General features: G+C 35.1%; 1 protein-coding gene and 1 non-coding gene across 2 annotated transcripts; one reads left to right on the top strand and one right to left on the bottom strand.

The window, feature by feature from the left end:
• Positions 1–3,051: 3,051 nt before the first annotated feature.
• On the bottom strand, positions 3,052–3,663 carry LOC145106203 (uncharacterized). The gene has a single exon (XM_079043220.1). The coding sequence runs from the start codon at positions 3,661–3,663 to the stop codon at positions 3,052–3,054; it is 612 nt and encodes a 203-aa protein (XP_078899346.1).
• Positions 3,664–4,668: 1,005 nt separating this feature from the next.
• Positions 4,669–4,775, top strand: LOC145110066 (small nucleolar RNA R71). Its single transcript, XR_013709449.1, has one exon. It is a non-coding gene; the product is annotated as a small nucleolar RNA R71 (small nucleolar RNA).
• Positions 4,776–25,750: the final 20,975 nt, after the last annotated feature.

Genomic DNA, 25,750 nt, shown 5'->3' with positions numbered 1-25,750 from the left:
CAATCCCACACCTGAACTGCTAGCTACAGTTAGGCAGGCATGCCTAGGGTGACAAATGTCATAACATCCCACACTTGAAGAACGTCGTAGGGGTCACTAGGTCATATTAAGCATGGTTATACGAACTCAGAATAGTATAAACTAATAATTTGTTTACGGAATTCATTTCTTCAATTAGTTTTATTTTCATTAATAGAACTATCATACATTACAAGTGGAGGATTCCAGGGAATTTGAATACATGGTTTTACTTTAAGTAATACAACTACTATACTTACTGGTGGCAGCCAGGGTTTCTCATACAGAACGTTCTACACAAAAGTTTTCATAAAGAAACAATACATCTGGTAGTAACCAAGCATACAAACTAACATTTTTCTTATACTACAACAGGATACAGTAACAAATATTCATAGTTAATTCTATAATTCTTTAGTTTTTGCATCTGGGTTATGTATGAAGGATATCTGATAGACTGTGGAATGTGTGGTTTCCGCCTCATTTCCTGTTCCTTGTTTGGTTGTGGGCTTAGGGCATATCCACATAATCAACTGTCTGTTCGATATTGGTTTATACGTGGCTAGGATGAACTAAGTGGTCATACAAGGAACTGGTATTATCACACTTTCACTAAGGAAAATATTGGATTTTCTTGAGAACATGTAAATATTTTATAGATCCACAGACAGGATTTCATTACAAAAACAGGCTTATGAACTCACCAGCTTTAATGCTGATACTCTTTTCAAAACCGCTTGTATTCTCAGGAAATCAGTAGACAGGTACTTGAGCAGGCTTTTGAGAAGACGGAGCTTATAGTGTCTCGTCTTTTATATACTTTTGGATATATACAAACTATGTATCAAGCAGATGTAAATATTTTACTAATTCAATGTAATGGTTGTGTTTACTTTGATTACTATGATGCAATTGTTGTGATACTATACATGACGTTCTCCACGCCTGAACGTTTCCACCGTTTTGGGTTGGGGGTGTGACAAAATTCCCCAATCCTAAATACTCTCAATCTTCATAAACACTTCCCCACTTTTTTTTAACAACACTCATTTTATGCATCCCTCCGAATATATCCTCGAAAATATTTCTTAAACTCAGGGTAATTTTTGGTTAAGCCCCCAAACATACATATAGAAAAAATAATCTAGAAAATAAAAAATTACAATAAATAGTAACTTGGCGAATTTCCTTATTCTCGAGTCTTCGATAATTTGGAGCTTTTCTTCAAGATATTTCTTGATCTTCATGGCTTTGTAGACTCTTATTCACAAACTTTTGCAACTTTTTTTTTTTTTTTTCTTTTCAATTTTTTTCTTGTTTTTCAATTTTTTTTTATTTTCTTACTTTTTTCACTCAAAACTAAAAATCCTAAAAAGAAAAAACATATTCTTAAGCAATGGAACTTAAATTCAACCCTTATAGGTTAAAGGTATTAATCTAAAATGCAATGACTACATAAGCTTAAAAGGATACATTTATGGTACACGATGCTAAATATATTGTGGCCCTCAAACTAAGAAACGTCGTGTTTTTGTTCTATGATTTCACTAGGATAGGAAAGCCACAAATACACTAGATATTTTGGCTCAAATAAACATTAAAACTCGCATCAGATCGTCCCACGCAACACTAGCAACCTAGGTCTCAACACAACAATATTTTAACTAAATTCAATTTTAGATTATTGTTTCAAATCTTTCTAATAATTTTTTAAATCCTAATCATTTTTTTAAAATCAGAATGCTTTCATTCCGAAATTCAACCCCTACCCCACACTTAATTAAAGCAATCTCCCCATTGCACACTAAAACAATAAAATAACATAAATTAAAAAGGAGAAATTGGAACAGACTCCCCTGGGATAGTAGTGGTGAGATCAAATTCTGCAACTTGTGTGGTAAAGCTTGGACATCTCGTAAAATTACTAGAAACAATACTTCTGTACCTCCTTCTTATGAATGTAAATATGTCGGATCAATATAAATCAAAGAACCATCTTCAAAAAGAGTTTTGAACCTCTGCCACGATGTAGGAAAGCAAGGCCACATCGTGGTGTAGAGCAAATAGTCGTATTGATCGAGAAAAATAAGACTGACATGGCGTGGTATAGTGATGTAACGTCGTGGTGTCAGGTTAGATGCAGTCGTGATAAAATCGAAACCCATGACATGGTTATGATGGCCACGCCGTGGTGCCTTCTCAGAACGTCTTTAAGAGATAAAATAATGTATTCTTTCTTATTAATGGCTTAGGACCATTCCCGACCTTTTCTTTCTGTAAAATTCTTCAAAATTATGTGTCAATTAAGTGGGAACCCCACAGTTATTCAAAAACATGGTCTTCAATTGTAATCTTCAAGAATCTCATGGCTTCTTCATCCATTAAGCTCCTTCACTGCTTCATGAATTTTTTTTCCTTTTCATGCTACAAAATAAGATCAAAAGACTAGATAAACACATGATCATTTGGTTAACCGAGACCAAAAATAAAAACTAAAAACTAAAAAGAAAAGGAAAAGAAAATGCAAACTCTTAAAAATAGGGTTTCTTCCCGAAAAGTGATTCTTTTTTAGGGGTCGTGAGCCGGACTCCTTACCACACTACGTTGTTGCGGTTGGGAGTGGGATCTCCCTTTTCTCCTTTTTCTCTTTCCACTTACGCTTGTATGTTTGAACCCTTCGAATGTATGTTTTCTTTGAATTCTCTTTCTTCTTTTGATTATTACCTTCTTCATGTTTGCGCTTTACCCCGTTGCCTTGCTTTTTCACCTTTGCACTCTTCTAGTCATCTTCTTTAGGACCTTCCAAGTCTAACTCCATTATCACCATTGTAGACTCCTTTAATTCCCCACACATGTGCTCATCAGTTATTTCAACTTCGTCATGGAATCATCTTCCACTTCATCACTTGCCTCTTCCACTTGAGCCTTGGGTGTAGCAAATTCAATCATCTCAAATGTCATAGGAATCAAAGATATTGGTTTAGAACATTTGACATTTTCAACATGAGACTTCTCCCAAACCTTCAACTCTTCTTACGTCATCTTTTCAGTTTCAACCAGCTCACCAAAATTTTCTTCCATATCATCCATCTTTAACACTTCATCTCTTGGCTTTTCATGATTCACTTTTGGACTCATTTCGAAAGTAATTGCTTTATCTTCCACATGAAGTGTAAGTTTTGACTTATGGATGTCAAGAAGAGCTCTAGCGATACTCAAGAATGGTCTTCCTAAAATGATGGGAAGGTCTTCATCTTCCTTCATGTCGAGAACCACAAAGTCAAATGGAAAAACAAAATTTCCCACCTTTACTAAAAAATCTTTAATAATTCCATGTCGGATAGTGATTGTGTGATCCTTCATTCTAAGTGTCATCTTCGTGTCTTGGAGCCTTGGTAGACTGAGCTTCTTATAGAAAGAATATGGCATAATATTAATGCTTGCCCCCGAATCGGCAAAACCATTTATAGAAGTAGAACTGTCAAATTCACAAGGAAAATTAAGTTGGCCTGGGTCTCCCATTTTGATTGGTAACTGATTGATGACCACAGCTAAACATAACTCATTTAGCACTATGGTTGATGCCTTTTCCAACTCCTTCCAATTAGTCATAACATCTTTTGCAAACTTTGGAAGCTTAGCCATGGATTTGAGGAATGGGGCGTTTATCGAGAGTGAGAGCACATGTTCTATAAACATCTTCTATTTCGGCTCCAGAGAATGATTGAGTGCTTGAGATGGGAATGGAAAAGAAGGCTGATATGAAATAAGAGGTGAAAATCTTTTGTCCTCCTGTGACCATGACATGGTGAATCATCAGAATACGACTCACGTTTTGCTCTGTTAGCATAGGGCTTCTCTTCTTCCAAATAAGAATTTGGCTGGGTAGTAGCTATTTCATGGATCATAAATGGCTCAGAATGAATTTCTTCTTCCGTGTAAATTTCCATTACATGAGGTTGTGATTTTGGTTCTTGATTTCGAGGTGGTAATTCCTCATTAACAAGTGTTGTTAACTGTGCAATTGAGTCTCTATGTTCTTGATGGAAACTTGATGATTTCTCACATTAGCATCAGTAACATCATACCTTTTTTCAGATGCTTCCATAAACCCATGAGATACCGACTAAAATCCATCTTCTTTTCGGGTGGTTGTTGCTCTTTTTGTTAGAAACCTCGTCCAGTTTGTCTAAACTTTTCATCCTTTTGCTTCTTGTACCTTCATATGGCAACCACCCTTTTTTGGGCTTCCTCCAATCTTCATCAAATCAATAACCAATCGAGTAGCAAACTTGTGCTTTTCGATTACCATTCTCATCTAGATCACAATCCTTAGTGAAGTGTGACCCGCCATAATTTTCACACCCAACTCTTATTGCATGGATTGATTGATCCATCATTGTAATCCTCCTATCCACATTCTCTAACTTTGCTAAAACCGCATCCATGTTCTCGTTCCCTCCATCTCCTTTACCTCTAGTAACATCCTCTCGTGGGTTATGGTACTCACGTGAGTGCTTTGCAAACTCTTCAATCAACTCTTTGATAGTGGTCGGTTCCTTCTTTGTCATTGGTCCTTGGGAGTCAAGAAGTTGACTAGTTGTGACATTCACTCCATCATAGAAAATGGACACTTTTTGTTCGATATTAAGATCATGTTGAGGAAAACTTCTAAGCAAGCCCTTATATCTCTCCCATGCTTCATATAAAGATTCTCCAACCTCTTGTTGAAAATTAGCAATCTTCTTTTTGAGCTTTGAAATCTTTGAAGGTGGACTAAATTGCTCAATGAAAGCATCACAAAGATTTGTCCACGTAGTAATGGATTCGAGCGTGAGTCACTTCAACCAAACCTTGGCTTCACCGTTAAATGTTACCGGAAGCATCGTAAGTAACACAGATTCTCTTGGAACGTTAGGAACATTGAAGTAGTTTGCAATGTACTTTACTTCGTCAATATGCTTAAATGCATCTTTATACTCTTTCCCGGTGAAAGGTATGTCCTTGAGCATTGATAGAATATGCCCTTTGAGCTCAAAACTTCTTTCGGCTGGTATCTCAGGTTGTACAAGACCTGGTCCATTATCTTCACATACCCTTTTCTTGTAATCCCCCATAGTTATTCTCATGATATCCACCATCTCTTCAACCTCGCTTTTTATATGTTCGTCTGAACTTTCTTCGGTGGATGATTTTGGCTCGTATCCAATTCCCTTCTTATCAGGCGTCCTCTCGAAACTTTTAAATCATTTTTACGATTGAAAAGTGCTTATTGGCTCGTTGACTTTCTTGTTCTTCATTTTGTGAAAAGCTGATTCTGGATCTTGAAGTGGTGGAACTATTGGAGTTTTAGATCATCCGGTCATAAATTACTGCAATAAAAACAAAAAAAAAAAACAAAAACGCTTAAAACAAATAAAAATTACTAAAGTAAAAATTAATTAAGACGAGACCACGTTGTGATTAATAGGACCACGACGTCGTTATTGTTCAAAAAAAAACAAATGCAGAAAAATAATTTTTTGCATATTTTACCGCACAAAAAGGATCGAATAACTAAAAGCAATTAAACTATAAATCAAATAAGTCGTTCCCCAACAACAGCGACAAAAACTTGATTTGCTCAATTAATACCATTCTAGCTTTAAATTTATAACCTAACAAAGTTTTACTAACTATGCACTTATAGGAAGTGTACTAGGAAGATTACATAATAGCTCATGTAAGTCGGGTGTCGAACACAGGGAACGAAATTCAATTAAATAAAATAACTACTTCTAATTAAAGTAAGAAACAAACTATGATTTGGGGTTTTTACTAATTTTTCATGATCATAAGAAGTTACTATCAACTAACAATTAAACAATCAAATAAAACAAAGTACCTTCAAGAATTAAAAGAATACTTCTGCTTATATTCGATTTCACCTTCTCCTATGCTTGATTTCTAATGGATAGATTATATTGATTACCAATTTGTTACTAAATATTATGATCAATTATCTAGGCTTACCGATTTATGAATTACCAAGCAATAAACACACATAAGTTAAACACCAAATTGATAAGAAGCACAAATTGGACTATGAATGATAAAATTTTCTTTCCTATGATCAAGTTAAGCAACCAAGCACAATTTAAGATTATTCTCTCTAACACAGTTAAAATTACTAGCTTTAATTACTTAATCTAAGATGTGATTAATCTTAGCTCTAATTATTTAATGATCATAAATAATTTGGAGACAAATTCATGCAATTAATAAGATCAATTATCCCACAAAATCTGATTTATAAGCAATATGAACTAGAACTAAAACATACTAGGGTTTAAATTATCAAACACAAGTAAAATCAATAATAATCATCCAATAATCAAAATCAACAGATATTGATTAGGTTCACTTCAGCAAGCAGAAGTAAAAGGGTTTTAGCCTCTCATTGTAGCAGAAAAACACATAAGATCCAAGTAAATTAAGCTAGACGTAAGTAATGGTTAGCAAACCAACTAGATCAATGTAGAAATCTTCTTAATCTTCTTCAATCGTTGAGCTCCACTTGATTTTCGGTCTTCTTCTGAGTTTCCAAGGGTTTTCAGTAATAACTCTCCTTAGAAAACCGGTTGTTAGCCTCTTGATTCGACCAAATGTTCGAGATTTTATAGTTGCCAAATTTTGATCACCAAGTCGTGGTTAACCGCCACCGCGACATGGTCCTCGAGTAAATCTCGTATTCTCCAACTCAGCTTTGATGGTCGCAAATCTTCTTTTCACCACGTCGTGTTGGAGATCACCACTATGCGGTCTTTAGTTTTCATGTCTTCTTTTGTCTTATTCTTGTTCCAACTCCAGTTTTCCTGTTTCCAGCTCCTCGTATGCTTCTTTTTTATCCCAAGTAAATATTCGCTGCTACAAAAAAAAATTTAAACATAATAAGTATCTTTTGTCCCAAAAATAAATATAATTGTAGCTAAAAGTATTAGAATTATGCATTAAATATGTGGTTAAATATGCACATATCAATAACGATTATCAATTATATTCTAATATATAATTATTAGCATTATGAGATTGCTAAAAAATTACATTGATAGAAATTTTTGATCCCATCTATTCCTCAGACCTCTTTTTCTTAGGTGACCTTTATAACAAAAGTTTACCGATCAAATCATCCAATGTGAGGAGAAAGTGTAATTGGCCTATAAACTGTTTATAGAAATCAGGAATACACATCGCCCATTAAAAAATAACACTAGCAGTTTAGGTGACCTTTATTGCACTAGCTTATACATGTGACATGTGAGTGTTTTTGCATTTTAATAAGGGGTCTTTTAGCGTTTTTATAATTCTTGTTTAAAATATATATGACATCATGGTTATTACATACATCCAATAAGCCATTGTATACTTTTAGTAAAATCACATTTTATTTAAATGCTTCTTTTACAAAATCCAATTTTATATAATCGACGCAGACAAATTTTGAATTTAGTATATTGTATGAAGTTTTGTAGTTTGAGCGCTAAATAAACATTTATATACATTTTAACAAAACTTTTCTTTCATTGGATAACGTTTGTAGTTTAATAAGTCTTTAAATTCTCAATTTTAAACTTATGAACTTTAATCGTCAAAATTTGTCATTATTAAAGTTTTATAAAAAAATGTTTTTATTTTAAAACCACAATTTGTTACGTCTTATGTAAAAAACAAATTTTATTAAAACTAAAGTACATGTGATCATTTTATTTTTAAAATATTATCTATCATTTTAAAATCTTATTTTACAAACATGCATAATATAAACACAAAAATAAACATCACAAAGCATAAAACATATATTCATAAACCAACCATAAACTAGTGACATTGTATGAGCCATCACCAAAATGCTAATTCCATTACTAAGGGATACAAGGGACCGAAGCTTCTTATGATGTCTTTACACTCCCACTTGCTTCAACTCCTCGTAGAAAATTTTGAAATAATTTTACAAATTTTATAAAACTTAAATGAAATTAAGTGTATGAACTTTTAATCTTCAAAATGACCACCATCTTCATTTTTGTTGCATTTTTATAAAATAAATTATTCTAACTAATCTGGTACTTTTAAATTAAAAAATGAAAACGGTCTATTTAAACATTACATACCATATGAATAAATAGATATTACAACTGTTTTAACAAATCAACATAAATAACATCATAAATGGTTCATAGCTATTTTATGCACATTATATAAATACATAAAATTATATAAACACCACACTTTGTTTTTCAAAGATAAATTGTATGACCGAAAAGTTTCATATAAGCTTCTAGTCATCAAAATAACAATTATAAATATTTTAAAGTTGTCATAGAAAATATTTATGAATTTTTTTTACAAAAGGAAAACCATCCATATTTTCCATAAAGAATGATTATACCAAGTATTTTAGTAATCTAACCAAGCGTGCAAAAATGGATTTGATACGAATTGTTGAGATTTATTCAAAAATAGTCTTCAGAAAACACTAGAAACAAAAACAAAAGCATCAAAATTGTGAATAAACTTAAAACCATTTTACCCACCAATGAGCATTTTGCAAACATGGAAAGATTAAAACAACCATATAAGAAAAGAATACAACCTTTGAAGTCTTTGATTTTTTTTTGGAGGTTGGAAGTTGATGAAGAATGTAGGTGTTCCACCTTAGTAGAAACACCAACAATCACTTAACTTGATAAGATGCTAGTCTTAAGTTTTTGTAATGATAAGAATCTCTTAATGTTTAAGAAAAAACACAAGTAATGACTTAAAAAGAGATGCCAACATCAAATCTTTATCTTATATGTCTTAACTCCTTAAGAAAACTAGAGAGAATGAGTATAGAGAAAGACAGTTACATTTTTGATCATCTAAAGAAAGAAGAAGACAACTAGATTTAAGCTTCTTCTTTCAAATCATTAACATGTGGGTCTTAACACTTTACGACCCATGCTTCATGATGATGTCAAGCCTTAATTTATAAGCATGTCCCTAACATTATAATAATCCAAAGACTTTACCTTTCCCCTCTCATTGATCTGGCGGTTTATGCATAAAAAGACAAAGATTTTATAACATAATCTTTCAAGTCTTTTATAAGAAATAAACTTTATCCCTTTAGCTAAAAGACAAAAGGTCTTACTCCAAAAGTATGTACCTGATTTAATAAATCGAACCTTATGATATATTATGATACTTATATTGAAATAATACTATGTTACTAAAATAAATAATTTCCAACTAATTAAAAGAATTATATTTATTTATCAAGAATCAAATTCTTATAAATAATATATTTGCATCAAGTTGTTAGATGGACCCTATAGGATCATATATTATCTATAAAATATCATTTTGTAATTGTGAATAAACTTAAAACCATTTTACCCACCAATGAGCATTTTGAAAACATGGAAAGATTAAAACAACCATATAAGAAAAGAATACAACCTTTGAAGTCTTTGATTTTTTTTTGGAGGTTGGAAGTTGATGAAGAATGTAGGTGTTCCACCTTAGTAGAAACACCAACAATCACTTAACTTGATAAGATGCTAGTCTTAAGTTTTTGTAATGATAAGAATCTCTTAATGTTTAAGAAAAAACACAAGTAATGACTTAAAAAGAGATGCCAACATCAAATCTTTATCTTATATGTCTTAACTCCTTAAGAAAACTAGAGAGAATGAGTATAGAGAAAGACAGTTACATTTTTGATCATCTAAAGAAAGAAGAAGACAACTAGATTTAAGCTTCTTCTTTCAAATCATTAACATGTGGGTCTTAACACTTTACGACCCATGCTTCATGATGATGTCAAGCCTTAATTTATAAGCATGTCCCTAACATTATAATAATCCAAAGACTTTACCTTTCCCCTCTCATTGATCTGGCGGTTTATGCATAAAAAGACAAAGATTTTATAACATAATCTTTCAAGTCTTTTATAAGAAATAAACTTTATCCCTTTAGCTAAAAGACAAAAGGTCTTACTCCAAAAGTATGTACCTGATTTAATAAATCGAACCTTATGATATATTATGATACTTATATTGAAATAATACTATGTTACTAAAATAAATAATTTCCAACTAATTAAAAGAATTATATTTATTTATCAAGAATCAAATTCTTATAAATAATATATTTGCATCAAGTTGTTAGATGGACCCTATAGGATCATATATTATCTATAAAATATCATTTTGTAATTATTCTTAAGCATATATATTGCAACGTCCAAATTTCCATAACCGTTTTTTTCATTTTTAAAGTAGTGTATACTGATAATACTCATTCCCAGTAGTAATATAAAAACTCATTTGCCCAACACTGTAAACTATAATTTCCAAAGGTAATATAAAAGTCCATTTTTATTCAATCATTTTCAAAACATAGTACTAATTATTCCAATCATAATATAAACAGAACATGCGGAAGACTAAAACATGATACCGATGCACATGTACAATCAAACCTTGATCTTCTTACGATGTGAAGAAGTACCTGAAATCATTTGTAATCAACTAGATAAGCACTAAGTTTAGTGAGTTCCCCAGAATACCATATATCATAATATATATACATGCATACAAAAATGTCTTACGGCCTTTCGCCACCTCTGCCAATAATCAATGGCTCATGACCTTTCGTTGTCCTACCAATAACATGTGTATCAGGACTGACGGCTTGTCCCCATTCTGTCATCAACATGATTCTATAAGTTTCGGTCATGTTGTCATTCCTCCGTTAACTCCTCATACATATATATGAATGAATCATATAACCAAACCAATCATATAGAGATTATACTAGTCCGCACGTATAATCATACTCTAGTGGTTCTTAGATCCTATCATACATGATTACACATTGTAATACATAGTATAGTGAGATAACTCACTTAAAAATTTGTGACAGCCCGAAAATATTTTTGCCTTATAGCCTTGTTAAGGGTCATTCTATGGGAGTTTTAACCAAGTACACTTAAGGATTAAGTATATGAATGGGTCAACTAAAGTTCCATACCATCAAGCAAGCCATAAACCCTCAAATGAGGATTTTACGGCCAGGACCCATGAGTTTACGGCTGTAAACTCATGGTGACCGTAAACTCCAGCCTATAAGTATGAAGCTTGGGCCATTTTCTTCACTTTTTCCATTTCCAAGGCTTGGAACTCGAAAACTCTCTCAAGTATCACAGGATCTTGCTTCAAAACCCTCAAACTGTAAGTGATTCCTTCCATCTATGTGTTTATACTTCTCTTATCCATGAATCACCATTGATTTCATCCATAGATTTCATCTTTGAGTCTAGATCTTCATCTTTCACCAAGAACTCCAAGAACACACACTTGTTCTTGGTGCCCGTGAACTCCATAAAGCCTCCCAAAGGTGATTATTCTTTCCCCTATACTTATTATCTAGTTAAAACTCATGCTTAGCACCTTGAAATCAAGCTTTTCCCAAGAACATGAGGTGTTTACGGCCAAGAGCATCTCCCTTGGCCGTAAACACTAGTTTGTAGTGCATTTGGACCTTAAACACTTCCTAAGGCATGGACAAGAACCTAGAACCCTTCCTCAATTCTTGAAAGCCCTTCAAAACACCCATATGCACAAAGTAGCATGAGTTTACGGCCGTAAACTCATGGTGGCCGTAAACTCATGGCCGTGAACTCCCTTGGTCATGCCATTTTGGCAGTAAACTCCTCTTTGTGGCCGTACACTTCCCTTAGATGAATCACACGTGATTCTAACACTTGGTCCAAGTGTTTCCTAGTCCCTAGAAGGAACTACTGTGGTTATCATTTTATTATAAGAAATAAGGGTTTTCTAAAAGGATCTTTTCATCAAATACAAAGGAACTATTACAGTGAACTCCGTGAGTACCGAGTGAATACGTAGGGGTTATATACAACGATGATCTAACAAACAATGGGATGTGTGTCTTCCGCCTCATTTCATGTTCCTTGTTTGGTTGTGGGCTTAGGGCAGATACACACAACCGATTGTTAGTTTACTCTGGGTTTTATATAACTTGTATCCATTTAATACTCATAGAAAGGACTATAGAGTCATTTCTACTTATCTTTCATCAAAGCAGGAAATATAGGATTTTCTGGAGGAACAGGCAAACTTTTCTAAAACAAGAACTTACTACAACTTACTACAACTTTCTACAAACTTTCTTACTACTTACTACATCACTAAAATCTTATGAACTCACCAGCTTAAATGCTGATCTATGCTTTCAAAATAACTTGTATTCTCAGGAGACCAGTAGACAGGTTCGCGCACTGGGATTCAGAAGATGGAGCAGTATAGCTTCATGTCTTTTTGTTATTTGCTATGTATTCTATATTATGACGTCCTCCGCCCCAGAACGTTTCCGCCGTTCCGGTTTTGGGGTGTGACAGATTGGTATCAGAGCATTGTTTATAGTGAACTAAGTATATCAACCGATAAAAGATATACAACTATAAATACAATGGGGCCGAATTGCTTTGGATAAGAATATATTTTAAATATATAATGATACCTTATAAAAGTATACATACTTGCTTATACATATATACCTACTAGAACAAGTATCACGAGAAGAACAAAACAGAAGAAGTTAAAGGTTGAACACTATGGTCAAACCTGGACAGTTATGTAATCATAGCTAGGATCAATATAGCCTGATCAACTATATTCATTCGAGATGTGACCGACATGTGTTTGGGAGTGATGTGGTGTTGCAACGGTCTTAAAACTTACCTAATACTAGTCAAGAGAATACTAGATCAAGTACATTAGAGTTAGAATACTATAGGAGTATTCTATGATACTATAACGCGATAACAACTTTAAAACAAACCAAGTAGATTACATTAAAATACTATAGGAGTATTTTAGGCACCATATAAATAACTTATGTGTTAACTTAAAAGACCCTTACGGATAGGTCTATAATCTTGCAGTGTATACTTCCAAGGTTATATATAATTCAGAATTTATAGACATAGAAATTGTGATCTACGCTTCACTACCTGTTCCTTGTTTGGTTGTGGTTTTGGAGTAGGATCACTTATTCGAAGGTCTATTTAGTCTTAAGTTAGATACAACTTGTATACATTGTGCAATTATAGGAGGACTCTGTAAGGATCACCCCCATAATGTTTCACTTAATCTCATAGATTCTTTAGTCACTTCCATTCTCGCACGACAAGCCCATGTAGATGTAAACACTTCCTCATAGTAGACAACAGAAGAGTCAGGAGGAAACGAGAGCAAGTTCATGAGGAGCTTTCAAAGAAGGATCAACCGAAGTAACCAAAACGTCTTATGTGTCACACTAATAAATAATAATCTTGTTAACTTAATGAGCGAGTGGAGACAATGCTCACATTATATGTTAGGATTATTTTCTTACATGCAGCTGGTAACAGTTATTCAGGCAACAAATATTCATTCGAGGATAGCCATTTCAAATTCATAGAGTTTATTAGGTATAGACTCTTTTATGAATTGTTTCCAGAACCCTGTGGAAGTCAGGACCCGATACACCCAAAACTAGGATAACCTTGTCTTTTCAGCTTTCCGCTTGTGTCCATTGCTTTAGACTTATTCCATCTCATCTTTGTATTCTTTTAGCAAAGATGCCTCCTCGCAGATCAAACAGACGCGCTACTCCGATAACTCCAACTCCACCGTCGCAATTCGATCCTACTGCTCTTCAAGCAGCGATATCCTCCGCAGTGGCAACTGCTCTAGCTCACTTCGGTGGAAGTGGTACCCTCGGATCTGGTAGCGGTACCCACTTAACCAACCCCGTAGTTACTCACGAACACCCATGGGAGTGTTCGTATAAGGACTTCATGAACTGCAAACCCAATTCCTTCGATGGAAATGGTGTAGTCATCGCTCTGATGCGATGGTTCGAGAAAACAGATTCGGTCTTCGAGATTTGTTCGTGCCCTGAAGGGAGCAAAGTGAAGTTTGCTACCTGCACCTTCTCTAACAGAGCCCTGACATGGTGGAACAGCCATGTAAAGTCACTGACCCTATCAGTGGCTAACTCAATAAGTTGGGAAAACCTAAAAGAGTTGATGCTGGAAGAATACTACCCGTTGGGCGAAGTTCAAAAGCTGGAACAAGAACTGTGGGAGCTCACGATGGTCGGGTCAGACATAGTGGCCTACACTGACCGGTTCAGCGACCTAGCGGCACTATGCCCCGGGATGGTTACCCCGGAGAGCAAGAAGATAGAAATATACATCTGGGGTCTATCTGCCCCGATCCAAGGAGATGTGATGTCTTCTAACCCAGCCACATTCGATAGTGCTAAACGCCTGGCTCAGTGACTCATCGACCACGGAGTCCGCCATGGTGTAGAAGTCCCTGTTCCCGAGCCATCGAGGGAAGAGGACAATAGCCAGAAGTCGGGGAACAAGAGGAAGAAGAAGCAAACAACACAGGACACCCCGCAGGGGGAACAAATGAGTACTATGTACGCCGCCACAACACCTACTACTCCAGCACCTGCCAGTCGATATGCTGGAACCCTCCCGAAGTGTGGAAAGTGAAACTATCACCACACCAGAGTATGTCGGGAAATGCAGTGCCTGAACTGCCACAGAAAGGGACACATAGTCCGTTTCTGCAGGGCACCGGCTCAACCGATCTCCCAAGTCCCCGAAGTTGAAGAAAGCCAAGCCTGCTATGGCTGTGGTGAGACAGGACACTACCAGGAGGACTGCCCGATAACAAGGAACTCAGGAGCGGATGGACAAATTCTGATGATCACCGCAGGAGAATCGACCTCGGAGTCGCCATCAAGCAGTGGTACGTTTTCGAAATAGTAATTGCTTTGAAAATTAAATTATATTTATATAAGATTAAAACTTGGGGATAACACTTAAAAGTAATTATAATAACTCACATAATGAAGTAGGTCACAGTATTCAAAGGAACTAAGAGATCCGTTCTGAGAAGCTATGATGGCTTAGTATGTACGTTAGGGTTGTGCATAGCTAAGATTTTGCAGACTTAGAGTGAGTGATTCCGCCTTAATTCATGTTCCTTGTTTGGTTGTGGATTTGAGGCAGAGTTACTCAGTCGACCGTCCAATTCGTCTTAATTATTCATAACTTGTATATTCAAGGCAATCGTAGTGGTACCAAGGAGGTGTTGGGTTTTGAGCATTCTAACACTCCTAAGTGTACATGCAACCCTAAATACCTTGGATCTATGTTTTCTCTATTATACATACAATTATGAACATCCAAGGTATTATCCTAATCTAGCATACAAAATAATAAATATAACAAGATAGAATACATACCTCTTTGATGTAGAATGTCTTCATAAAGCTTGAGTGCCTAGTGCCCCAAGTGTGACACCTCAAATGGTTCACACAACACCAAATACACTTGGAATAACTTAAGAGAAACTTGAACACTCCTTGAAATCGTCTAGCCCTCACACTCACACATTAGTGCACAATTTCTTGAGCCATGGGATTCTTTTATATGGTGGCTATTAGGGTTACACCATGTAACTCATAACTTTACCCATTCCTTATGCTCCATGGATTTTAACCTCCATGGAGTATCCATGGGTCACCCCATGGACTTAGTCCAACATAAGGAATCTTGGATCACAAGCCCACATATATAAGAATGAATGATTTACACAATCAACCCATATATTTAATTAGTCTCCTTTTGATCACTTAATTAATTCCAAATTAATTCTTGATCAATACTAATTAAATAACCTTATTAATATATTAGAACTTAAGAATATATTAACCAACCTTAAGTTTTATTTCTCTCATTATAGTCTATCCAAATGCATGATGCCATGCAACCCAAATGGACCATGCCGGGTCGGGTCAAGTCTTACCAATTATAGTTATGGACTTAGACATTAATCCAACAGTCTCCCACTTGGATAAGTCCAAAACTATTATTGCGTATGACTTCAGGAACCGATCAGCAATCGTAGCTCTCAAAAGCTTCTGTCGAACTCTGACCTTGTCGATGAACTCTGACCTTTGTCAATGACTTGTCCATTAGATAAGGGATCATATATTCCTCCATTCTAGATATCATATGGACTGAGACATGGATTATCAATCATTCTCTCTGTCCATTTGTTGTTTCCCGATTTCCGATTCATGATGACTGACTGATTGAACAAATCAAATCAGTCCTGGCTTGGCCAAGCACTCACATGTATCATCTTTAAATCATCGAGGGGCCCACGGATATCGCTTTTATCCCGAAGATAAAAGGAATGGATAAACTTCGACTCATATGGCTTGTTCTACTACTTGTTGAATCATACACAAAGGCACGTTTAATAACATCGAGTTACCAATGCGTTTTCGTGCAATCAATGTATAACCAACTCATAGTAACAACTCATATCTCTAGGTTTTAAGAATATAAGATATTATCGTCTCATGATCACTCGTGATAAAATCCATGAAGTGATTCAAATGAGCGTGGGTTGAATCCAATACTCAGAACTTATGAGCACTCATGAGTGTTGTAGCACCACTTTGTCCACCAACTTGGACCTCTACAAACCAACCCATGACAGTCTTGATTTATATCTACTTCCAACATATGACCGACTGTGGATGGTTTGAATAACTTAATCATCCAGGAAGAGCGACTTAGTTATTCTGGAAGTCAAAACATGCAAAGTGAAATACAAGAATAAATGAATCAAATATGGTATCAAACCCTATGAATATAAATAAACACTTTTATTTATCACCATACTGATTACTCATTATTCATTGTTTCGGTTTTATCAACTTTATACTTGAATTAAAAACACTAGTTGTCCCATGCTCCAAGCATGTACACTATGTTTTTCTTAAACAATAGCTTTACCATACACCAAGTATGCACTTTATGTTTGTCTATGATCCTTACTTTGTGAAATAAACCAATTGAACATGATTTCAATGATTCTAATTTCACACTCCCAAATCCTTATTGAAAAATGTGAGAATTTCAAATTCCTATCATTTATCGAAATCTGATTAGATTTTATACTTATATGCACTGACCCTCCTGTAATGAATATGTACAAAGTCACAAAGACTTGTCAACAGTCATTATAAGGTATTCCAATGGAGTTCAACTCCATGGAAACTAAGTCTCATATTCAAAGTACATTGCGTTGAACATGCTTCTTGCATTAGGTTTTCTAATCTTACACAGATAACTTCCACCTATGGAGACAACTCCATATTCTCATTTTGACTATCACTACTGAACAAGAGATGCCTCTTTTCAGAATATGTCAATATGGTCCTTCCAAAATTAGCACTATACTTCCAACTGTCCCTGAGCAACCAATCTTTGGTAAACCTTAGATTGTCCTCGACAATTGCTTAATCATTTTAGTCATATCCAATTCTAGACCTTTTCCCTTCTTAATGCCTTTGGGCATTTGGAAAAATTTAGAAATGACAAATATTATAGCACATGCAATCGGTCCTGTACCCAAAGCAAATGGTACACGATTCATGATGTCTCACATAAAGACATGATTCTAGACCAGTCTTTTGCTACAATATTTTTATTTGCCATGTTTTCAAAATTTGACTATGAAGAGGGATGCTGTAATCATAATCGAATTTTGAGAACGCAATATATAGAATTTCCTTAAGTTGAACCAATCCAACATGAAATTCATATATATATTCTTGACTAAAGATGATTAAGGTCTCAATCTAAGCCTTTAGAACTGAAATGAAGTATATCCTCTCCCTTAATTATAGCAAAACAACTTTTTCAATTCCTGCAGCCTCACGAATTGAAACTTTTGTTTTCTATAATTAACATTGCTAACTTGCAACACTAACAATAATTATCATGCTCCCACTAATATGATGATTATTAGCATAACACTTATGCTCCCACTAGCTTTGACATGTACTCAGAAATCAACTGGACTTCTAGAAATCAATACTTTATTGACTTTCTTACCAAAGTTCAGATTTCTGATACGAGATGCTTTGATAAAAAGAATTTCAAGAACTAATCAAGAATAAAACCTGAGGTTCTTCACTAGCACACGACTTGAGGTTTATAACATATCATGTTGACATATTCTGTGCCCATTCCAGTTAAAGTTGGCTTTGCATAGGAGTTCTGAAAGTTCTCAATTGGTTGCATAACAACTTGGAAGCAATGGCAGGCCCTGTACTCCCAGGTGGCAAGAAGTTAAGATTGCATAAGTTCAGTCCATATGAGTTTGGATTTGTCATTATCCTTGTCTTGTGACTATGGTTTTGACGATTCACATGGATAAGAACGCATACACCATAAAATCTAAGGGTCATAAGGTTTCTCTCCGATTCATGAAAATGATGGTGAAGAAACACTTCCACCAAGTAGATTTGAAGCAGATGGCAAAAGGTCTAAACAATTGAGACTATGATTACGGCATCCCTTTTCATAGTTCTAAAATTATTTAGACCTTTTGCCATCTGCTTCAAATCTACTTGGTGGAAGTGTTTCCTCACCATCATTTTCATGAATCGGAGAGAAACCTTATGACCCTTAGATTTTATGGTGTATGTGTTCTTATCCATGTGAATCGTCAAAACCATAGTCACAAGACAAGGATAATGACAAATCCAAACTCATATGGACTGAACTTGTGCAATCTTAACTTCTTGCCACTTGGCAGTATAGGGCCTGCCATTGCTTCCAAGTTGTTATGCAACCAATTGAGAACTTTCAGAACTCCTATGCAAAGCCAACTTTAACTGGAATGGGTACAGAATATGTCAACATGATAGGTTATAAACCTCAAGTCGTGTGCTAGTGAAGAACCTCAGGTTTTATTCTTGATTAGTTCTTGAAATTCTTTTTAGGATCTTTAAGACTCCCACTGTCCTCTTGACATATAAGACTCCCTTGTCAAATATTCAAGAGATAGTGCAGATTCTTTATCAAGACTAACACTTTACACAATTGGCCTAAGTTGGTCTCTGTTTTATCCAAAACATCACAACTTACCAATTTCAAATGTACAAGAGTAGATAACCTTTTACTCTTACATTTGACTAGTGTTAACAAACCCTCTTTAAGATATGTCACTCAAGTTACAATCTTGGAGTATGACTCTAAGAATTGTTTTGGAACGAAGTATGACTCATCTTTTTGATTTAACCATTTCAACAATTCATGACTCCTCTTCTTAGTCATAAGAATGCACTAAGATGACTTTAGAGGACCAATTGTGATATGGTATCTTAACCATTAAGATGATCATAAACATGATACTAAAGTACTCTCCCATCTTTTCAGATTTGAGAAACTTTTATCTTTCTGCCATACTTTGATTCTTCTTATTCGTTCTGTCTCACATTGAAACTTCTCCAATGCTACAGACTTATACTTAAACTTATAAGTATAACCATATTTACTGAACTTAAGTAAATCATGACGAATAGTCTTCTTGATCTTTTGTGGTGGACTTGACCAGTGCACAAGAATGTGTACTCGATCCCTTAGTCCTTTCCTTATTCACATAAGGAATTAGTCTTAATTTTCCAAGCTGAAAGTTCTCATTCATCATACTATACAACTTGCATGATTCCAAGTTTCGGTCCAATTGAACCTTGGGTGATGAGAATCTTTCCTTATTTGGTAATATTAGACACTACCACAACCGAAAGAATCAAATCCATTTTTCCAATATTGCTATCAATGGAAACTTATAAGCAACAACTTTTCACAAATGCCAATGTAAGGATACTTAAAATAAATAAAATCAAAACCTTTTTCTTTTATTTTAAAACTTTGCGGAAAAACTTATCCTTACAATCCATATGAAAACCTTGTTGTTATCTATTCCTAAGCAATATAAATATCATAACTCTTAAGTAATAGCCCAAAATTCTGATCACCGAACCATGCGATTGAAATCCATCTTCGCGATCAGAATCAGCATGTACTTAATAGAGTTAGACAATGGACTTTACCTGAAGTAGAGCCAAACTTATTGACTTTAACATCCTTAGGTAAATTTGGCAGCTTCGTAACCAATGCCCCTTCCTTTGGCAATAGTTACCTATGGACCCTTGATAATGGGACTATCTCAGACTTCGCCTCTCTCTTTACCATTGGGTCAACCGAGTTGACTATGGCCGATCCCTTTCCATTGGGAAGAGAGAGCTTTACTGGATATCCAATGTCATCATTGTCAATGTCCATAGCGTTTTAGGAAGTTGATCTTAGCAAATAGATAAGATCATTAAGGGTCTTGTCTTAGTCTGTTTCATAGGATTCCCAAAAGAACTCACTATGTGACTTAGAAAGTAGTTGAGCCACCAACTTTCTCAAGACTTTGACACCTAACTCTCCCGGCTTGTCAATATGTGACTAAATCTCCAAGATGTGATCACACCTAGACCTTGCCTTGCCAATAGGGCTTGAGTGACCTTAAACTTTTTAGGAACTTGTGGGTTAGGGAGAATAATTGGAGGAGGTGAAAGAAGTATGATATCCATGGGACATCATCTTCATTTAGGAAAGCTTGTTTCAAGAGATTTGGGAAGATCATAAATGTCTAGACCAGACATCTTTTTGGGAGATATTCAAGATAGTTGATTTAAAGTCCTTAATATGACACCCAATATGAAATATTAAGGCTAGGACCCAACAAACTATTTTATAACTTAGAAGAGGGATGCCGTAATCCAAGCTATAAAATATTTGAAGGTAGGTGAATGACGAATCACCAATTTCCACCATGAAAAACGAAATAATTTATTAGGTTTTAATTGGATTTGAAAGTCCTAGATCTTTGAGATTCATTGAACTGTTCAAAGGCATGTTTCAATCTCGAGTATGCCCTTCAGGTTTTGTGACTGGGATGCCGAGGATCACAAAACAAGGTGTGAATAACCATGCAAATATACTTGGTACCCTTAATATTTACCCCTTAATCAGTGTGCCGGTTAACCACACACGCTCCACCGATACTATGATAAATATTAAGTTACCCTTTGCCTACCTTGTTAAGTCCAGGTTAGTGTGCCGGTTAACCACACACGCTCCACTAACGACTTAAGCAAAGTGCAAAGTGTAATTTCATGGGTTAGGACCAAATTCATATTTTCCTAAGTAACTAAGATTGGGTATTAATAAGAGTTTAGTTACTTAGTATTTATCATTAATACTTTTAATGAAAGGAGAATTATAGTCCTTGTCCTACCCGTTCGGCTAACGACCCTCCACCAGTCAAGGAAGCGGTGAGTGAGAGTGGACACCCATTAAACTGCCATTTTATAGGCAGTAACCTTATACCCCCCTTATAGACCGGCTTCGTGAATGAGGCCTACTAACGGTAAGACTGACTTTACTCTTATACATATATATATAAATATTATTAACTTATAATATTATAAAGTATAAGGGTTGAATTTTAACTTTTAAAATTCTAAGGGCTAACTTGGAATTAAAGTATTCATAAGTGAAAACTTTTCAAATTCCAAAACTTGAGGGCAAGTTTTGAAACTATTCAAAACTAATTAATTCCATAACTTATGAGTTTAAAGTAGTTTTAATTAAAAAAAAAAAAAAAAAAAAAAAACTCTTCAAGTTCCATAACTTGAGGACAAGTTATGGAAGACTTTAAACTAATTAAAAAAAATAACTTTTTTTTATTGTAACTTATGGAACTAATTAAGGTCACACTTTTTTTTTTAATTTAATGAAGAGACTCTTGAACCTCCATAACTTGAGGACAAGTTATGGAGTCATAAAACCATTTAATTAGAACTAGACTCTTCATTTTGTAACCTTTGCCAACTTTTATGAGTTTTATGATTCTTAAATATGACTTTTCATATAACTTGAGGACAAGTTACAAAAACACACTTTGGAATCAACTCTTAGATTAAAATGGATTGAAAACAACTATTTCACACAACTTTTCTATTAATCTAAGAACCTCATAAGAACAAGATAATTCAAATCATCAATCTTCAAGAAATTAGCATGAACATACAAACTAATACAAATCTTGAAATTATGACAATTATCTTAGAAATTGGATTAGCATGAACATTACCACATCAAAAACAAGTTTATAAGTCCAAAAACATCTTAGGGTAATGTTCCTAGTCCAATTCCAGCCAAAACAATCGAATATATGCATCCAACTCGATTTTTCAGCTACTTTTGCAAGAATAACAAGAAAACAAGCCTAGTCTCTGATACCACTGTTGGGTTTTAAGCATTCTAACACTCCTAAGTGTACATGCAACCCTAAATACATTGGATCTATGTTTTCTCTATTATACATACAATTATGAACATCCAAGGTATTATCCTAATCTAGCATACAAAATATAAATATAACAAGATAGAATACATACCTCTTTGACGTAGAATGTCTTCATAAAGCTTGAGTGCCTAGTGCCCCAAGTGTGACACCTCAAATGGTTCACACAACACCAAATACACTTGGAATAACTTGAGAGAAACTTGAACACTCCTTGAAATCGTCTAGCCCTCACACTCACACATTAGTGCACAATTTCTTGAGCCATGGGATTCTTTTATATGATGGCTATTAGGGTTACACCATGTAACTCATAACTTTACCCATTCCTTATGCTCCATGGATTTTAACCTCCATGGAGTATCCATGGGTCACCCCATGGACTTAGTCCAACATAAGGAATCTTGGATCACAAGCCCACATATATAAGAATGAATGATTTACACAATCAACCCATATATTTAATTAGTCTCCTTTTGATCACTTAATTAATTCCAAATTAATTCTTGATCAATACTAATTAAATAACCTTATTAATATATTAGAACTTAAGAATATATTAACCAACCTTAAGTGTTATTTCTCTCATTATAGTCTATCCAAATGCATGATGCCATGCAACCCAAATGGACCATGCCGGGTCGGGTCAAGTCTTACGAATTATAGTTATGGAGTTAGACATTAATCCAACAGGAGGATCGTAGTTTAAGTATCGATACTAGATAACAAAGCACTTTCGCGGTATGTACGCGCACATCGCGGTACGATACGTAGAAGTGTTAACAACAAGAGGAAAACAAAAAGCACTAGAACATTTGCAAAGAGTACATTTTCGAGCACACTAGGGAAGTACATCATCCTATAACATACATTTCTTTCAAATCGGCCAAACTTTGTTCAGTAGAGAGTCTGTTACTATCATTCGTCATGAGTTGGCGTGGTCCTCACCATACTAAGTTCATATGTTTCTAACGCCTCGACCGTCAAGTTCATGAAACCTTAGTCATTCGAAACGACGGTCCGACCCAGACCTTAGTTTTGTCTTTCGTATTCTAAACCCCGAAGTACTCGTGCGAAGAGTACGTTGTCCTCCGAAGCCTAGCCGTCGTATGTCCGTAGACCCTTCCGAAAATACCACTCGTCCAGTGGACCAAGTTCAAGCACAGAGGCTAAGGACAAATACAGCCCACCTATCACTATTTAGAGTATACGTGAGGGTAGTATATGATTATGATTACGCAGATCTAGTATGTGTGTTTCCGCCCTATCTCCTGTTCCTTGTTTGGTTGTGGACCTGGGGCAGAGTCGCACATCCGACTGTCTAACTAATCCTAATTATATACGACTTGTATGCACGAGGTAATAATAGATGGACCGAGTATGAATCCTATCATGAACAGTAGGGCAAAGTGCCAGGTCTACGAGTGGGTATTCTACCAAATCAGAGGAGCGCAACCCCAGTAGTACTGCTAAGAAAGCAAATTTCAGGACGAAATTCCATCTAACGGGGGGATGATGTGACAACCCGAAAATATTTTTGCCTTATAGCCTTGTTTAGGGTCATTCTAAGGGAGTTTTTGTTGGGTTTTAGTATACTACAACATCCTGTGGTGCACATACAACCCTAAATACCTTGGATCTATGTTTTCTCTATTATACATGAAAAGATGAAGCCAAGATATTACCCTATACTAGCATACAAATATCATATACTTGGGTAATAAAATAGATAGAATACATACCTTTTTTTTTATGTAACTTGTCTTCATGAAGCTTGAGTGCCTAGTGCCCCAAGTGTGACACCTCAAATGGTTCACACAACACCATGAACTCTTGGAATAACCTTGAGAATAAGGATACTTTGGTTCTCTCTAGTGAAATCGGCCTTGCCCTTTTGTGTACACACATTAGTGCCCATTTCACCAACCAAGGACATCTTTATATAGTGCGGAGATTAGGGTTAAACCCTAATACCCATGACCTTTCATTTCATATGATCCATGGGTTAAACACTCCATGGACTATCCATGAAAGCTTAGCCCAACCTAAATGAACTTGGCCCATCACACACATATATCTTAGAGTCCATATTTAATTAGTTCCTTTTGATCACTTAATTAATTATAAATTAATTCTTGATCAATACTAATTAAATAATATGATTATATATTAATATATTAGAACTTATAATATATTAATATAAATCACTAGTATCCTTTTTCCTCATCTTGTCTATCTAATTGTCCCGATGCCATGCAACCCAAATAGACCATGCCGGGTCGGGTCAAGTCTTACCAATTATAGTTATGGACTTAGACATTAATCCAATAGTCTCCCACTTGGATAAGTCTAAAACTATTATTGAGTATAACTTCAAAAACCAACTGGCAATCGTAGCTCTCAAAAGCTTCTGTCGAACTCTGACCTTGCCGATGAACTCTAACCTTTGTCAATGACTTGTCCATTAGATAAGGGATCATATATTCCTCCATTCTAGATATCATATGGACTGAGACATGGATTATCAATCATTCTCTCTGTCCATTTGTTGTTTCCCGATTTCCGATTTATGATGATTGACTGATTGAACACATCAAATCAGTCCTAGCTTGGCCAAGCACTCACATGTGTCATCGCTAAATCATCGAGGGGCCCACAGATATCGCTTTTATCCCGAAGGTAAAAGGAATGGATAAACTTCGACTCATATGGCTTGTTCTACTACTTGTTGAATCATACACAAAGGCACGTTTTATAACATCGAGTTACCAATGCGTTTTCGTGCAATCAATGTATAACCAACTCATAGTAACAACTCATATCTCTAGGTTTTAAGAATATAAGATATTATCGTCTCATGATCACTCGTGATAAAATCCATGAAGTGATTCAAATGAGCGTGGGTTGAATCCAATACTCAGAACTTATGAGCACTCATGAGTGTTGTAGCACCACTTTGTCCACCAACTTGGACCTCTACAAACCAACCCATGACAGTCTTGATTCATATCTACTTCCAACATATGACCGACTATGGATAGTTTGAATAACTTAGTCATTCAGGAAGAATGACCTAGTTTATTCTGGAAGTCAAAACATGCAAAGTGAAACACAAGAATAATTGAATCTAATATGGTATCAAAACCTATGAATATAAATAAGACACTTTTATTTATCACCATACTGATTACTCATTATTCATTGTTTCGGTTTCATCAACTTTATACTTGAATTAAAAACACTAGTTGTCCCATGCTCCAAGCAAGTACACTATGTTTTTCAAAACAATAGCTTTGCCATACACCGAGTATGCACTCTATGTTTTTCTATGATCCTTACTTTGTGAAATAAACCAATTGAACATAATTTCAATGATTCTAATTTCACACTTCCAAATC

The sequence above is a fragment of the Lactuca virosa genome, chromosome 4 (assembly GCF_052849685.1).
Source record: "Lactuca virosa cultivar CGN04683 chromosome 4, Lactuca_virosa_CGN04683_v6, whole genome shotgun sequence".
Taxonomy (NCBI): Eukaryota; Viridiplantae; Streptophyta; class Magnoliopsida; order Asterales; family Asteraceae; genus Lactuca; species Lactuca virosa.
This window is presented reverse-complemented; position numbering and strand designations above follow the sequence as displayed.